Raw genomic sequence first — 18,872 nt, forward strand, 5'->3', positions numbered from 1 at the left:
TGAATGAGCACAAGCAGAGATTGCAGAAGGCAAGGAAGGCAAAGCCAAAGACCTGACACTCCTGTAAGGAGCCGGATGCCATCCTTAGTGGCAACTCCCCCTCCATGAGCCTCATGGATACTTCAGTGAGCCTGGAGGCAATGGACATTGAATTCAATGCCAAGGACAACGTAGTGGACAAGAAAGTTGAGATGGAGGATGATACAGAACATACAATAGGGTTGTCTGGTAGCATGGCATCAGAACCTTATTTCTACTCCGGAGGAGTCTAGCCAGTCCCAGAAGTCTGGTGTACACGATACAGGAGAGTCCTGGTAAGTGATCTTGAGCAGACACTGCTCAGTTGTAGGAGGTAGAGCTGCCCTTTGATCTGTATATCTAGGAGTGATTGAAGGGACAGAATTATACAGGACTGGGTGAGTTTGAGTGTACCCTGCATTCCCCTGTGCAACATGTTGGGATAGAATTGTAATTCACACTGTGACTTCACTGGTGTCCTCTAGAGAGATCTCTAGGAATCTTGTGTGGAGGTATTCACCAATCCTCTTCCTTGGCAGAGCTGCTTTGTTCCTCCTTCCTGTGCCAATCGGGACCAAAGCAGTACAGAGGTGAGCAGCATAGAAACCTGGTCTGAAGTTGCATGAGTGCAAAAGTGCACCCTTGCTACCCTGAGGACTGTGATACTGGCTTTGATAACCCCTGCCTGTGGAAAATGGTGGCAGAATTTACAATACTGTCCCTAGTCACCTGCACTGATCCCTTTAAAAAACAACTTAGACCCTTTGCCACATCTTGCCACAAACCTGCCTGAGCTGAACTCACCATGTTTAGGGTATCTGCTGAGATATGTTCTTATCAAGGGACAGTGAAAAAGTAATCTGTATGTTAAAAGAGATGCATTTTATTGTGATGATTCAAAACTGTGCGTGAACCAAAAATCATGTATATGCTTCTTTATATTATTTCTTGTGCTCCTGTGTACGTGGCCTCTACACATTGATGAAGTGCCACTACCAGATAAGGAAGAGACCAAGGAGGACATGTTCTGAGAGGGGCCCCAATACTCAGAGGGGAAGAAAAAAAAAAAAAAAGAGAAAATGCAGGGACTAGAGAGAGAGACCCTGAGGGACAGAAAGGGCAGAACAGGAAGGAGAGTGAGGAACGCATTGCAAAGAGCTGGGAGCAGATGAATAAAGTGAAGGAGGAGCAAACAGAGATACTGAAGTCCCTAATCATGCTCCAAGCAGAACATTTGTGTTCTCACCCAGCCCCTCCCCTCCCACCAAACAGAACTGCTTTCCTTGACCTCAGACTCATAGGCTACCTCTAGACTAGCATGATTTTCCGCAAATGCTTTTAAAGGAAAAGTTTTCCGTTAAAAGCATTTGCGGAAAAGAGCGTCTAGATTGGCACAGACGCTTTTCCGCAAAAGCACTTTTTGCGGAAAAGCGTCCGTGCCAATCTAGACGCAGTTTTGTGCAAAAAAGCCCCGATCGCCATTTTGGCGATCGGGGCTTTTTTGTACAAAACAAAACTGAGCTGTCTACACTGGCCCTTTTGCGCAAAAGCTTTTGCGCAAAAGGACTTTTGCCCAAACGGGAACAGCATAGTATTTTCGCAAGAAGCACTAATTTCTTACATGAGATCATCAGTGTTCTTGCAGAAATTCAAGCGGCCAGTGTAGACAGCTGGCAAGTTTTTCCGCAAAAGCAGCTGTTTTTGCGGAAAAACTTGCCAGTCTAGACACAGCCATAGACTTTAAGGTCAGAAGGGACCATTATGATCATCTAGTCTGACCCCTTGCACAATGCAGGCCACAGAATCTCACCCACCCTCTCCTAGAATAATCCTTTCACCTATATCTCAGATATTGAAGTCCTCAAATGGTTTAAGGACCCCAAGATGCAGAGAATCCTCCAGCAAGTGATCCATGCCCCATGCTACAGAGGAAGGCAAAAAACCTCCAGGGCCTCTGCCAATCTACCCTGGAGGAAAATTCCTTCCCGACCTCAAATATGGCGATCAGCTGAACCCTGAGCATGTGGGCAAGACTCATCAGCCAGACACCCAGGAAAAGTTCTCTATAGTAACTCCTATCATCCCACCATTGGCCTATTTACCACTGATAGTGAAAGGTCTGTTAGTTGCCAAAATCATGTTATTCCATCAAACCATCCCCTTCATAAACCCATATAGCTTAATCCTGAAACCAGATAGGTCTTTTGCCCCCACTACTTCCCTTGGAAGGCTGTTCCAGAACTTCACTCCTCTAATGATTAGAAACCTTCGTCTAATTTCAAGTCTAAACTTCCTACTAGCCAGTTTATATCCATTTGTTCTTGTGTCCACATTGGTATTAAGCTTAAATAATTCCTCTCCCTCCCTGGTATTTATCCCTCTAATATATTTAAAGAGTGCAATCATGTCCCCCCTCAGCCTTCTTTTGGTTAATATAAGCAAGCCAAGCTCCTTGAGTCTCCTTTCATAAGACAGGTTTTCCATTCCTTGGATCATCCTGGTGGCCCTTCTTTGTACCTGTTCCAGTTTGAATTCATCCTTCTTAAACATGGGAGACCAGAACTGTACACAGTATTCCAAATGAGGTCTCACCAATGCCTTGTATAATGGCACTAACACTTCCTTATCCCTACTGGAAATACCTCGCCTAATGCATCCCAAGACCGTATTAGCCTTTTTCACAGCCATGTCACAATGGCGGCTCATAGTCATCCTGTGATCAACCAGGACTCCGAGGTCCTTTTCTTCTTCCGTTACTTCCAAATGATGTGTCCCCAGCTTATAACTAAAATTCCTGTTATTAATCCCTAAATGCAGAACCTTACACTTCTCACTATTAAATTTCATCCTATTGCTATCACTCCAATTTACAAGATCATCCAGATCTTCCTGTATGATATCCCAATCCTTTTCTGAATTGGCAATACCTCCCAACTTTGTGTCATCCGCAAACTTTATTAGCACACTCTCACTTTTGGTGCTGAGGTTAGTAATAAAAAGATTAAATACAATTGGTCCCCAAATGCCTCCCACACATTCCTTGCAACTTTGTGGAACATCTCCGTATCGCAGTCATTCCACCCCTTTGGACAACTTCCAAAATAACAGCTGGACTGACATACAACTATAAGGCTATGTCTACATTACGAGTTTTCTTGGCAAAAAATATGCTAATGAGGGACTTATTTTGTTAACTCCAATTCTCCATTTTCATTACTCACACTTAGGCTATGTCTGCACTGCGGGAGGGTTTCGGAAAAAGGTACACAAATTGCGAACCACAATTTGCATAGTTTTTTCCACTTCTTTTTTTGGAAGAAGCTTTTCCGACATTTGGCCCATCTAAACTGGGCCAAATGTTGGGAAAAAATACCTTTTCAGAACATCCCTTCTTTCTCGTAAAATGAGGTTTTTACGAGGAGTAACGGTAGTTCAAACTAGGAAGCCTAGTTCGAACTACCTAGTTCGTGCTGCATGTAGATGGTATGATGAGCTTCCGTGAGCACAACCCACTTCTTCAGGCAATGCACAAAAACCTGTTGGAGAACACTTTAATCTTCCTGGACACTCATTAATGGATCTCCAAGTCACCGTTTTGTTTCAGGCCAATTCCACAAGCCAAATACACAGAGAAGGGTTGGAACTCACTGTCACTTTTTTTCCCTCTCCTCCTTTTTTCCCCTTTTTGTCTTCCTCCCTCCTCCTTCCCTTATTTATTCTTGGATCTGGACTTCTAATACTCCAGTCATCTGAAGAAGTGGGTTGTGCCCATGTAAGCTCATCATACCATCTACATGTTTTGTTAGTCTTTAAGGTACAGGCAGTCCCTGGGTTACATGGATCTGACTTACATTGGATCCCTACTTACAAATGGGGTGAGGCAACCCTACACTAGCTGCTTCCCCCCAGCAGACCAGGGAGACGCGAAGCTAGCGCCCCCCCCCAGCAGACCAGGGAGACGCGGAGCGGCTTTTCTCAGCAGACATCTCAGCTTGAGAATAAAGGACTGAGGGAAGTGAGGTGTGGGAGAATAAAACTGAGCTCTGGAGAAATGTTTGGCTAGAGTTTCCCCGACACTATGTACCAGTTCCGACTTACATACAAATTCAACTTAAGAACAAACCTACAGTCCTTATCTTGTACGTAACCCGGGGACTGCCTGTACTACTAGACTATTTGTTGTTTTTTAAGTTTTCCTGAAATTACTCTATTCATGGTTTTGGTAGAGGAACAATATGGCTTGGAAGTTTGGACTGTTTGAGACTTCATATCTTTGTAAGGAGAATATTGCTGATTAGAAAATGGGATTAGTAGTGGCCTCATATTTTTAAGGTAGGAATAATACTGTTCTAAGATTCATTATGGGTGGCTGTCAAGTTTAAATTAAACATCTAGTGGCATTTTTCAATAGCATAGCATTAGTGTCTCTGCTTATGTTATTGTCAGCAAAAGTGCTTCCAATTTTCAAAACTAGGTGTTAACTGTTACTGAGCATATAAAGTTTATAGCATTCACATAGACAGCTACTGCAATTTATTTCTCGGTGAAATGCCTTAAAAGCTTTTGAGTGTGAAAAATGCTACATAAAACCAAATTATATTATTCTGTATTTTAGAGGAAAAAAATATACCAAATGACTCCTTCCTCTCTCCACTGGAGCTTTTTTTCCTCTATTTATGAAGCCTCAGGTTCAGAAAACAAATCCTGAACAAGCTATAAACCCAGCTAGCTTTAGCAACTTCACTTACATGAAAATGAAATCCTCTATCTTCTAACTCAAAAATGCCATGAAAAGCAGCTATAACTATATATTGGGTTTGTAGAAGTACCAGAAATTGAAAAACGTATTGCAGATTATTTAGAAAATTGCTAATATTCATCCTTTGTTTTAACAGATTCAAATGGAAAATATCTTAAAAATATGAATGATTTTAGTTTAGTGACAACTTAATTAATAGTGGGCATCTATTAGAACAATGGTTCCGAACTTTGTTTATAAGGCTGATCAGCAAACCCATTCACAAAATTTTGGTGGACTGGTATAATTTTATTCACATATTTCCATCAGTATGCAAATAATGCATATGCAACTTGCAAATAAATGTTACTGGTCTGCCAAAAGCCCTGGCCTCCAGAGGCACCGTGAACAGCCTACTTCAGCTCTGGCAGCCGCCATGTGGCGGACAGCTGGTGCAGCTAAAGTTGTCTGTTCATGGCGGCTCTGGGGGCCGGGGCTGGGCAGGAGCGGCCCAAGGCCGGCTGTGGCAGCTGGCACCCCAGGCAGAACGCGCGATTGGCACCGCTGCCTGCACAGCCTTCAATGGCGTGACGTAATCATCGGGCGCCCCAGGCACCTCATGATGTCATCATCGGGCACCCTGGGTGCCCCGTTGAAGGTGGCACCCTAGGCAACCGCCGAGTCTGCCTATACAGTATTCACGGGCCGCCCCTGGGGCTGGGATATACCCCTGTGCCAGTCCTAACACCCAGAACCCCCACCCTTCCACTAACCCCAACCATCCCAGAGTTTCCTGCACCCAATCCCTGCCAATGCTAGCCTCCCATTCTCAGAATCCCCCAGTGTCAGCCCCAATCCCAAATGCCTCAGTGACAGCTGCCTGCCTCTTTGACCCCCCAGCAGACACCCAGTGCCAGGCTCCTTTTTCTAGAGCCCCACTGCACCCAATCCCCCCAGACCGCCCCAGTGCCAGCCCCCAAGATTAGCTCCATCCTAATGGTATATTAAAAACCTAACATATGTATCTGTCTTTGCCCACCAATTGAAATGGCCCTATTCTGTGAGGGTACGTCTACACTTGCTTCCTAGTTCAAACTAGGCAAATGTAGCCGACCAAAACTGCTAATGAAGTGAGGATTTAAATATTCCGCTTGCCAGCTGATTCAAACCAGGAAGAGCGCTCCGGGACGCGTTAGTTCGAATCAAACCCCTTGGTTCAAACTAACGTTACTCCTCATTTTTTGAGGAGTAATGTTAGTTTGAACCAACAAGGGGTTTGATTCGAATTAACGCGTCCCAGAGCGCGCTTCCTGGTTTGAATCAGCTGGCGAGCAGAATTGCACGCGGGCGAGATTATGCTAGTGAAGTGCAGGATATTTAAATCCCCACTTCATTAGCAATTTTGGTTGGCTACATTTGCATCCCTAGTTCAAACTAAGGAGCAAGTGTAGACGTACCCTGAGTTATTAACTTGTCTGTATGCCATCTTAAATCAGTGGGGCTCAGCAATAGAAACTATTTTTGGTTTTCAGATCTCTGATTCTGAAACAAAAAACAAAGAAAATCAACCCAGACCACACACTATATGTAAAAATTAGGGCTCAGATACTCAGCTGGTATAAATCAGCACATATCAGTTGATTGCAATGGACTTACATCAGGTTAAATCAGTATTTCTCAAACTGGGAGTCATGAACCCTCAGGGGGTCGCAAGCTGTCAGACTACATGCCTAAATCTTGCTTCACTTCCAGTATTCGTAATAGTGTTAAATATTAAAAATGTGGTTTTAATTTATAAAAGGTTGCTCAGAGGCTTGCTATGTGAAAGGGGTCACCAATACAAAAATTTGAGAGCTGCTGATATAAATCAGCCTACAATCTGAGCCTAAGTTTCTAAGGGACTCAGTCTACCAAGTCAATAAACGTTCTTAAATGTAAGATATTAATTTTAAAGCAATAACAGTGTGAAAAGCATGTACCATGTGCATTATCTATACTGATTCAAGGCTTTTATAGTGCCGATGGCCTTGCCCTCCTGACTCATGAGAGTCAAACCAGAAACTTGCTTAATAGACATTTCCTTCTTGGATACCTTTACTGCTGTTGTCCTGCAAAACCTCAGGTTTTGCAGTAGTTTTACAAGATATTAACTATAATGAGTTGAAAGAGCTCACAACCAGTTTTTTATTTACACTGCCCCGTTATTCTGAGATAACCAGTGTTATTTCAAAATAACAATGCGGCGTATACACAGCCATTCCGTTATTTCAAAATCATTTTGAAATAATGGATGGCTTATTCCAAAATCTGTAAACCTCTTTCTATGAGGAATAACACCTATTCTGAAATAGCTATTTCGAAATAAGGAGTGTTTAGACGCTCCACTGCTGCTATATTGAAATAGCCTCTCACCAGGGCCATTCTATGTTATTCATTCCCAGTGCTTCCTTGGGCTCTAAATGGAGATAGCACGTCTACATTAGGGAAGTCTGCCTCCAACTAACTTTGAGGCTTCCCTGCAGTGTAGACATGTTATTTTGAAATAAGCTTTCGGAATAACTATTCTGGAATAGCTTATTTCGAAATAAGTGTGCAGTGTAGACGTACCCTTAGGTAGCCTTAATTTGCCACCCTTACATTGAGTAGTACCTTCCTCTACTACTAGTCCAATTTAAATAAATAGGGCTGCTTAGTATGGTAATTTTCCTAATAGATAGGGATGACAGAATCAGGGCTATGGTTAACACTATCATGGCCCTGATTATGTATCTTTTGAACCTCACTAGATTATTGTTTTAACAAATTGCAATTAACTGTAATCCATATGATGAATAGGAACCCTTTAGCAAAAGCTTGTCTTATACCATATCATGCTGTATTTGATTTATAACTCTCCTGTTCTTCTAATCACCACTGAAAACTTGTTAAGGATCTACTGGGCCTGATTCTCATTTACACGAAGGACTCTTTTCACTGTTTTGGCAGTGAAAGAATCCCTAAAGTTGGTGTAAATATAACTTGTCATAATGTAAATGAGTGTCAGCTTCTATTCTTTCTTAAAAATATGCACGGGACTATATTAATGTTAACAGGAACAATATTAAAGTAGAAAGGGGGGACACAATTTCTATGATTATGTATTCTCTGTATTACAGCATCATCACTGGGATTCATACATGATGATCACTCTGGCTTTTGGTGAAGAGAATGGTCAGGCTGTATTTCCCTGTGTCTCTGAGGGGAACTAGAGAAATCTGCTTTCTGATTACAGATTTTTGGACCTGTGGATCTAAGGAATTAATACCATGTTTTTATAAATAGATTTATAAAGCCAGCAGGATAGACCTACACAAATATTTGTATGTAGTGTTATGGTTTTGCTCCCATTTGTAGAAAGTTGACCTCTATCCCCTCTCCTTTTCTTTCATACTGACAAAATCATGCAAACTTTAGAGTGGGTAAGGTATACTAATGGATAGTCTAGCATATGCCGTGGCATAAACAAATTAATGTTTTCATTATCCCTCCTGTTCAGGTTAGATAAGTGACTTTTCCCGGGGTGGGCAAGAAACTGGATGTGGTTTGCAGGTTGCTGGCACTTTATTTGCTGGCATATCTGTAGGTAAGGCCACTTGAAACTCACGCTGGCCACGGATCGCCATTCCCCCCTTAGCCCTAATCCTGTGGTGAACCACCTCTGGCCTGCGGGCCGCTTATTGCTCAGCCCTGATCTTTTCTATCCTTGAATATCAATAAATGATTCCAGAAACTTCCTTTCAGCCGGTTCCATTTTTTCTATTTTTACAAAGAGATTCTTTTAATATTTTACTTCAATTTTCATTGCTCCATCTTAACCCTTGTTTATTTTCTTTTTTCTGACTAATGAAAGTGATTGGTCTTTAATCTCTTGTTGCACTTATCTATAAATTTATATAAAATGATGCCTTCCTTTTAGTCTTGTTAACCCTCTTCCTATGATTGTGTTCTAAGCAGCTGACAAACCCTGTTATTAATGTTTCTCTTGCCATAACTTAGTGAACATTCGAAGCACTGATGCCCAAAGCTTTCTAAGCTGCGATACTGATGCATCCTGTTACACCTTGTGATTCCTAGTCTGGAATACATTTGTGTGAAGAAAGACTGATAATGCACTGATAATGCCCACCTGTTACTAAAGCTTCCCCATGATGTTACTATTATGGCTTGTTTCTTTTACCAATCCCCAACATTCCATGAAAAAAGCATGAAGTAAAAATGGGAAAAAAGCAGGCAGCAAGCAGACATTACACAGAAAAGCAGAAACTTACACCCAACTATCTTCATCTCTGTATCAGAAAGAGGAGGGAATGAAGGAAAAAAGAGGAATCAGGACAATTAGAAAGGAGAGAGAGAGATAAGAGAAAGAGACATCATTCACAAGTAAAAGATGAAGCATGCACTTTTCACCACAGGATCAAAGTAAAAGACAGAATACTTATCAGCACATGGGGAAGGGAAGGGATGTCCATTGGGAAACTGACAAACGCCATGCCTATGCAATAGATTTCTGATAGCAAGTTCTGTATACAAATAAAGTTGCAATCCAAAAGGCAAGCAGCACATGCCTCATTGCTTTTATCTCTGGGGAAAGGTAAAATTATTGTCAGGATTAAATGGACATTCTTATATCCAACAGCAACTTAGAAAGAAACTTCTTAAGGCTGGTTTGACTGAATCCCTTCTGATTTACATGAACACAAAAGGGCTACGTCTAGACTGGCCCCATAAGACGGAATAGTCATGCAAAGCAGGTAAGTCAGAATAGGGAAATCCGCGGGGGATTTAAATATCCCCTGCGGGATATAAATAAACATGTCCGCCGCTTTTTTTCCGGCTTGGGGAAAAGCCGGAAAAAAGCGTCTAGACTGGCGCGATCCTCCGGAATAAAGCCCTTTTCCGGAGGATCTCTTATTCCTACTTTCAGTAGGAAAAGTAAGAATAAGAGATCCTCCGGAAAAGGGCTTTATTCCGGAGGATCGCGCCAGTCTAGACGCTTTTTTCCGGCTTTTCCCCAAGCCGGAAAAAGCAGCGGACATGTTTATTTAAATCCCGCGGGGGATATTTAAATCCCCCGCGGATTTCCCTATTCTGACTTACCTGCTTTGCATGACTATTCCGTCTTATGGGGCCAGTCTAGACGTAGCCAAGAGCATTTAGTTCACCAAGATGCTTTTCCCAGATGACAATACAATGAAAATCTCAGAACTTCTACATTTAAAACTGAAATACACATGGTTGTCCTAAGAGGCTTTAGAAATGTTCTGCACAACTATCAGGACATATGCAAAACTTGACTGGTTCCAGTACCTCTGCTCCCTAAGGACTGCTGGATTTCAGTCAAGGTTCTTGGTTGATGGGGGAGGAGAGGCTTACTAGAAGAAACTTCACACCAATGCCACCCAAAAAGCCAGGGAGGGTGAGGAGAAACTGGAAGAAAAGTTGTAACCTTAGAATTTTAATGTTTGGACATCTGGGGGCATAAGGAACTTGCTGACCCATTACAGAAAACAGAAGAGAAAAAGATGTTAAAAACTGTGGCCAAGGATATTCATTTGAAATGGGTTTGAATCAGTGTATATGAGCAACATTAGGTGACACAGCCCCTACGTGGTTATTAATACCCTTTTGAAAATATGCACTCAGTTGCAGAGTATGATTCTGATATAAACCTTTGGGCAAACTGCTAATTGTTCCAGAGTGAAGAAACCTTGTCTTTAATAAGACAGCAACAGCTCTGAAATAAAGCAAGAAGGAATCAGCCTGAAAGAGAGACAAGTGGACATGCTTGAGAGCTACCAAAAGCACCCAAAAGGTTTTGAGTTGGTAAGAAGCAATTTCTTTTCTAAATCACCAATAATACAAATAAAGTTGTTGAAAATGAAGCCTTTTGAATTTGGCAGTGCTAACACTGGAACCAGAGATTATGCGATCTTTATTTTCATAGTTCTGTTAATTCAAGTCTGATTTATATTATCCCTGGTTTTCTAATATTGGACCTCGTCTAAACTGAGTCTACCAATTGTGCCAAACTGCATGAGATGGATAAATATCTGCTACAGAATGGATGAGGTCAAGCACATTTTCACTTGCAATAACATGTATTTCCAGAGGAGAAAGGGCGCTAATCAGCATCACTGTAATTCTCTTTTTTTTTTTAAGTTTCCTGATTTTGTGGATGGGGAGTTGTCCAGGTAGTCAAATGTTTGCATTATGCATCATTTCATTTATGACTGCTTCTTTCTTTCTACCCCATGTACACTCTGGTCAGGAGCTTCTCTATACCTAACTCCTCATCTGTGCATGGACTCTTCAGAGAAAGGTACTGGTTGTCAGGGGGTGTCCAGTGTGATTTTTCCATTTTTGACATAACCGAGTCATATTTTTCAAGTGTGAGTGCCTAAAGTTAGATACCCAAATCCATATTTAGATGCCTAAACAAGAGACTGAATTTTTAGATATGCAAAACACCTACAGCCACTGGATCTCATGGAGTTCTGGTGTTCAGCACCTCTCAAAAGAAAGAAAGTTATTTACTGTAATAATTTTGGTCCTTCAAGATGACTGTCCATGAAAACCCACACTTTGGGGAGATGCACACCCCTAGTGCACAAGTGTGGATTTTCTAATACTCAGTGCCATATGAGGTTTGGGTTGCACCCAACCTCTCTGCACTCACTAATAATTGCCCCAACTGCACCCTGTACCCTTCTTTTAATTCAGGAATCCTTAATAAGAGACTCCAAAGAAGTGGCAAGGGTGAATCCACATCCACTGTCACCTTAAAGAACCACTTACTCTGGTATGTGACTGTTTTTTCTCCTATAAGAACTGACAATAGGGATTCCCAATTTAGGGAGATTAATGAGCAGCAGGAGGTTTATCAGAGGAGCATCATCGGGTCAAGCTCTCCTGAACTGGGAACCAGATCTAGAGTCCAAGTTAAAGGAATACAGATGAATATGAAGCTGAAAGAACCAGCCTTGCATATCTCAATGATGGAAACACTGTGAAGGCATTCTGTAGAAGCAGCTTTACATTTTAGTTTTCCAGTGGCCGAACACCAGAAACGTCACAGCGATAGTGTATCCATAATCTTACTCATATGGACTGATTTTTTTTTAGATGGACTGGCTGCTAAACTTACCCCACAAGCCATAGTCTAGAACAGGGGTAGGCAATACTTTTTGCAGGAGGGCCACTCTAAGAATTTTGGTAAGTGGTCAAGGATCACACTTTTCTATTATATTAGTGAAGAGGATGCGGGGTTTGGGAGCAGGAGGGAGCTCCAAATAGGGGCTGGGTTGCAGGAAGGGGTTCCAGGTCTTGGAGGGAGATTGGATTCAGGTGGGGTTCTGACCTTGAACAGAAAGTTGGGGTGCAGAACGGGGTGCAAGGTGAACTCTCTGACCAGGATGTGCTTACCATAGGTAGCTCCAGGCTGCAACAGGGAACTCAGGCAGACAGGCTGCCTGTGTGCCATGGTGGCTTCATGATGCTCAAAGCTGCCGTACCACTGGAATATCTGTCTCTGTGCACTCTCGAAGGGGGGGGGGGGGGGCAGACACAGAGACATGCTTGCTAGCAGCAGTCAGCTGCTTGCAGGAGTGGTGTGGCCGGAGCCACAGCAGGCAGACTGCCAGAACACCCCATGGGACATTTTTCTCTGGCCTCATCCAAAGGGTCATGGTGGCCCAGAGAAAAATGTTTGATGGTCCCGATCTGGCTGTGGACAGTGTTTTGCCCATCCCTGGTCTAGAAGATTTGTAGACTGGTTTGATCCTATTAGAGAGGAAATCTCTTATGCTTAGACTGGGGGCGGCCCTTGCTCCCCCTCAATCCCTTTTGAAACGAACTGTCTAAAAGAGGAGAGGCATGGAGGAGGATGGGCAATCTCACTTTATGACAGTACTCAGAGCAGGGCTAGTGCCCTAGGAAGAGGAAAAACAATGAGGGAAGCACTGAGGATACTGAGCTATTCTTTGAACTTTCTATACCTTTACCGGACTGAAGGAACCAACAAGGGTAACTCCGGTCATCTGAAGAAGTGGGCTGTGCCCACGAAAGCTCATGATATCATCTACATGTTTTGTTAGTCTATAAAGTGCTACCAGACCATTTGTTGTTTTTTTTCAACAATGGGCAGTTCATCATACCCAAGAGTAAAGATCCATATGAGCAATTTATGAAGGAGAATCAGGCCAGTTTATGTAGGTGTCTAAATATGGATTTAAGAACTGAAATTTCAAAAGTGTGGCCCTAATATCAACTCATAGCAATTCACTGAATAGGAGTTGTAATTTTATTCTGATACACAATCTCTTGAATAGCAGACTGTAGTATGATGGGGTACTACCATGCCATTGGGCGTTGCTTGTAGAATATAGGTTTAGAATATAGCCAAATAAGTGAAATTCTTTGACATGCTCTTAGGCCGAAAAAATTCTTTGGTAAATTCACTAAAAAAAAATTCAGATTTATGCCAACTAATGCCATTTCTTTAGCAATATTCAGATTTATGTCACAAAAATACAGAAAAACACCATTTTAATTTGAAATGGTTTCTTTTTTAATTCCCAGGGTTATTATTAAAATATAGAATTTGGAGGTTAAGATCCCTATGTCCTCCTCCTCCTCCTCTCTCTCACACACACCCAATGTAATTTTAAAGGTTAGCTTATATTATAAAATTCTGTTTCTCAAGTGTTTAATTTTTTCTCTAGTAGTTTTTGTTGTAGAAAGTGTGAACCTGCTATACACATACCCATCTGAAAGCAAGAACTCCTGATACTTTCAAGAGTGTTAAAATATATACAGTTCTAAACATCTGATCACACCATTTACACTAGATTGTCTTAAAAATACTTCCCATATAACCCCTGCTGCCCTTTTCACTATGGTTTCTGAAAGGACGGTTTTTTGAGACTGCATGAAAGATGTTAGTATGTCAGCACAGTTTTTTTACAGATATCCAACATTTCCTCTAAACACTGATCACAAAATTTCCTTATTTGGGTCTGATTGGTAACGAGAAGTAAGAGATTGGCATTTCAATTTGACAGGTAACTTTTTGGCCAATTTCGCATTACACTGAATGAGTCAGGCCATATGGCGCCAACTTTCATGCCTATTAATTATAGGATTGGCCATGTGTTAGTTTGGCCCCAAAGTCAGCTCTGTAGACTCAAGGCTGCTGTAATTTGTGCCCAGAAGACAATGGATCCAAGAGGCTGTTCTTGTAGCTAGGGATAGCTAGTATGCTACAGGGCTGTGGCCAAGACATCTGTTGGAGGGGCTGAGTATTCTGTAGAACCACGTGGGGAATTAGGCCAGTTTCACACATACTTTGCACTGTCAAACAATGATGAAGGGTTGTATTAAACCTGAGAATCTGCTCCACAATGTGGAAACTTTCCTGCTCCGCAGGCTTTTTATTACAGGGGAAAAAGGTTTGATAACTCTCTGTGATTCTGAAACACAGAGACCTTCACTGAAACTATATAGGGGATTTCTAATAAACAAACAACATAGTCACCTTTGAATACATATTATGTATGTTAATGTAATACATTTCAATTCGGTTCTGTACTGCTTCAATAAAAATACTTCAAAGTAGTAATAAGGTATGCTTTACTGCAATCTAGAATTCGTAATCTGGAAAAGTCCAGGACTATGAACAGTAGCATCTGAACTTTATGGTTAGAGGAGATATGCCTACCTGGCATTATGACATCAGGGAAACCAAGTTTTCTGGTAACAGACACCCCCCTGTTAAATATCATGGGGTTCTCCCTTCGAATCTGCTCCATGTCCCCACGAAGAAGCTGTAGAGAAATTATAAGTCCTGCAACAAAAATGTTGTTTATTTTTCCAGATCCAAAAGTTGTAACTCAGTCCACATCAAGCATATGAGGAAATAATGGTCTGTATTACACTATGTACAACATGATATACACAGCATTTTTATCTGAATAATATGCATCTAAATCTGAAGTAATGCTGTAGAAAGTGAACTATTCTAAAGAACAAGGTATGACTGTAATGTAATGTTTGTCAAAGTCAGACAGGACTCACAGATTTGGCAGACCGCTCTGTTTATTTCAGCAAAGCTCTGCTAAAATGCATCCAGAAAATGTGAGCCCCATACAAGGTTCAAACCCCTTGATTTATACAGTCAAAAGGCCAAGTTAACAAGATCAAAGTGTGTGGCAAAACTTCACATTATTAGTGTGGTTAAGTATCTTCATTTCAATATCAAGCACACAGCAATCTCCTGGCTATATCTCCCTGATTATCTGGAATTGCTTTCTGTCTAACACCTAATGTTCCTTTTCCTGTTAAACTCAGGCCCAAATTGGCCAGCGCCTTGATCTGCATACCTACAATCAACATTAACATACTTTTCTTCTTCCTCTTAAAAAGACAAACAGAATTCCTTCAACTTATTCAATTATTACAGCACAATTCATCTTTTTCTTACAGTATAATTCTTTCTACTTTCACATGTTTTACCAGACTGAACCTGGAGTAAAAAATAATAAACATTGCAAGTAGTTTCCAGATTGATTGCAAAACACTTAGGAGCACTCTGTTTTTTCCTGGCACACACTAGGCTAGAACTACTTATGAGTAATAACATTAGCCTCAATAGAATCACAGAATACTAGAATTGGAAGAGACCTCGAGAGGTCATCAAGTCCAGTCCCTGCGCTCATGGGAGGACCAAGCACCATCTAATCATCCCTGGTAGATGTTTAACCTGCTCTTAAATATCTACGGTGATGGAGATTCCATAATCTCCCTAGGCAGTTTGTTCCAGTGCTTAGCCACCCTGACAGTTGGGAAGTTTTTCCTAATGTCCAACCTAAACCTCCCTTGCTGCAATCCAAGCACACTGCTTCTTGTCCTATCATTAGACATCAAGAGGAATATTTTTTCTCCCACCTCCTTGTAGGTACTTGAAAGCTGCTATCATGTCCCCTCTCAGTCGTCTCTTTTCTAAACAAAACAAACCCAATTATTTCAGTCTTCCCTCATAGTTCATGTTTTCTAGACCTTAATCATTTTTGTTGCTCTTCTCTGGACCCTCTCCAACTTCTACACATCATTCTTGAAATGTGGTACCCAGAAATGGACACAATACTTCAGTTGAGGCCTAATCGGCACAAAGTAGAGGGGAAGAATGACTTCTCATGTTTTACTTATAACAATCCTGTTAACACATCCCAAAATGATACTTGCTTTTTTTGCAACAGTGTAACACTGTTGATTCATATTTAGCTTGTGGTCACAATGACACCTAGTTCATTTTCTGCAGTACTCCTTCCTAGATTGTTGCTTCCCATTCTGTGTGTGTGAAACTGATTGTTCCTGCCTAAGTGGCGTACTCTGCATTTGTACTTATTGAACTCCATCCTATTTATCTCAGGCCATTTCTTCAGGTTGTCTAGGTTAGTTAAAATTATTACTCTATTTTCCAAAGCACTTGGAACCCTTCCCAGTTTGGTATCATCAGTAAACTTTATAAGTATACTCTCTCTATCATCATCTAAACTGTTGATGAAGATATTGAACAGAACTGGTCCCAAAACTGATCCCTGTGGAACTCCACGGCTACGTCTACACTGGCACCCTTTTCCAGAAATGCTTAAAATGGAACAGTTTTTCCGTTAAAAGTATTTCCGGAAAAGCGCGTCTACATTGGCAGGATGCTTTTCCGGAAAAGCACTTTTTCTGGAAAAGCATCCGTGCAAATGTAGACGCGCTTTTCCGCAAAAAAGCCCTGATCGTCATTTTCGCAGAAAAGAAATCTGTGCTATCTACACTGGCCCTTTTCCGGAACAGTTTTCCAGAAAAGGACTTTTTCCCAAACGGGAGCAGCATAGTTTTTCCAGAAAAGCACTGATGATTTTACAGTAGATCGTCAGTGCTTTTCCGGAAATTCAAGGGGCCAGTGTAGACAGCTGGCAAGTTATTCTGGAAAAGCAGCTGATTTTCTGGAATAAGTGGCCAGTGTAGACACAGCCCACTTGTTTTTCCCTTTCAGCTTGATTGTGAACATTGATAACTACTCTCTGAGAATGCAAAAGTGGCAAGGAGTCCTGTGGCACCTTATAGACTAACCGAAGTGTAGGAGTATAAGCTTTCGTGGGCAGAGACCCACTTCATCAGACGCATGAAGAACCATCTCTGAGAATGGTTATCCTATCAGTTATGCACCCATCTTATAGCCCCAGCTAGGTTGTATTTCCCTAGTGTATTGATAAGGTCATGCAAGACTGTATCAAATACTTTACTAAAGTCTAAGTATACCACATCTGCTGATTCCTGTTTTCCACAAGGCTTGTTATCGTATCAAAGAAAGCTATCATCAGGTTGGTTTGACATGATTTGTTCTTCACAAATCTATGCTGACTGTTACTTATCACCTTATTATCACTGAGATGTTTGCAGATGGGTTCCTTAATTATTTGCTCCATTATCTTCTCTGGCACAGAAGGTAAAATGACTGGTCTGTAGCTTCCTGGGTTGTTCTTATTTCCCTTTTCATAGATGGGTGCTATATTTGCCCTTTTCCAATTTTCTGGAATTTCTCTGGTCTTTCATATCTTTTCAAAGGTGATGGCCTATAGCTCAGATAACTCCTCGAGTATTCTAGGATGCATTTCATCTGGCCCTGGTGACTTGAAGACATCTAGCTTTTCTAAGTAATTTTTAATTTGCTCTTTTCCTATTTTAAGTTCTGAACCTATCCCATTTTCACAAGCATTCACTATGTTAGGCATTCAGTCACCACCAACCTTCCTGGTGAAAACCAAAACTAAGAAGTCGTTAAACATTTATCTTAATTACCACACCAGTACAATGCTATAGGGTTTCCTTAAAGCATATTCACTATAACCTACCATCATATTACAATCTCAGAGCTCACTTACACACTTTGTTTCTTTAACCAACTGATGTGAAAATGTTTGTCTCTAAAGAAATTCTCTCCAATACTTTGGTCTGCCCCAGCAAAAGCAATGATCAATCTGAATGCAAGCTCAGGACAACAGAAAAATATGAGTGAATTGGTAACTCGCTGCCCTCTTATTTGACCACTTGTACTCTCCATCAACTGAATAGTTGAAGAGTGAATAAATCTCAGCACAAGTGCTCTCATAAATCTTCCTCAAATTGCTTTTTATTTGTTATAGTGAGTCACAAAAAAATAAATTAAACACTGTTAACATTGCAAAGCCACGCACTCTAAAGTTAGTGTCAGAATGCAGGTTTCCTTTGCACCCTTAATTCAGCATCTCTGGGAATAGGTATTATCAACTGAGCGATCATGTACTATTTTTATATGGCCCCGGCCTCAATGAGTGAATGGGTAGTTACTCAACATTTCTTTTTATTCTCCATATTCAGTGTGTAAACACAGACTTTATTTAACACACACTCTCCAAACACTGTATGGAATACAAATTCCACATAGGCAACCTTAATTCTGGCATTTCCTAACTTTAGAGTGATTGACTTTGTAATCTTAATGCATTTTCAAACTAAGGGCTTTTTACATAATTTCCTAATTAAAAACACAAAACCAGAAACACCTGAAAAAGCAAAAACTTCCATCTCATGGAACCATACTGATTCCCAACATGGATGATCAGGGTTCAGATCTTTAGATTCACAGCACACATCACCTGAGGTAATGGAATAAATGGCAACAGCAGTAGATGGTCATCTTTGGTGGACCAGTCACAAGAGGGGAACAAGACACACACTTTGCAAGTGGGATTCACAGTTATTTGCTGACGACAAAGGAATGTAGTGACTCAGGGTAGACTTCAATTTCAGGTTCTGTCTGGGAGTGTACTCTAGTAGTTATACACCCTTCTGCTCCAGTGGCCCCTAGCCTATCTATCCATCACTGACTTCTACCCCCCATTCCCACTTAGATCTTGTCCACTCTTCCCTCTGGTTTCTCTATCTATGTCACTCCCAGATTCTTCTCCCCCCAACCTCTGTTCCTATTCAACCTACAACTACCACCTCTTCTCCCTTTTCCTGTCAACCTGCCACACCTCTTTTCTTC

The 18,872-nt window shown here is 41.3% G+C and overlaps 1 protein-coding gene across 8 annotated transcripts in view; it reads right to left on the minus strand.

Moving 5' to 3' along the window:
• Positions 1 to 18,872, minus strand: part of DOCK3 (dedicator of cytokinesis 3) — a 541,072-nt gene that overhangs the window by 135,190 nt on the left and 387,010 nt on the right. For all 8 annotated transcript variants that reach the window (XM_089781050.1, XM_089781049.1, XM_089781053.1 and 5 more), the window contains exon 14: positions 14,511 to 14,636. In XM_089781050.1, coding sequence (XP_089637176.1) covers positions 14,511 to 14,636 — 126 coding nt within the window. The remainder of the gene's footprint in view (positions 1 to 14,510; positions 14,637 to 18,872) is intronic.

The sequence above is a fragment of the Pelodiscus sinensis genome, chromosome 11, assembly GCF_052426305.1.
Source record: "Pelodiscus sinensis isolate ZL-2025 chromosome 11, ASM5242630v1, whole genome shotgun sequence".
In the NCBI taxonomy this organism is placed as follows: Eukaryota; Metazoa; Chordata; order Testudines; family Trionychidae; genus Pelodiscus; species Pelodiscus sinensis.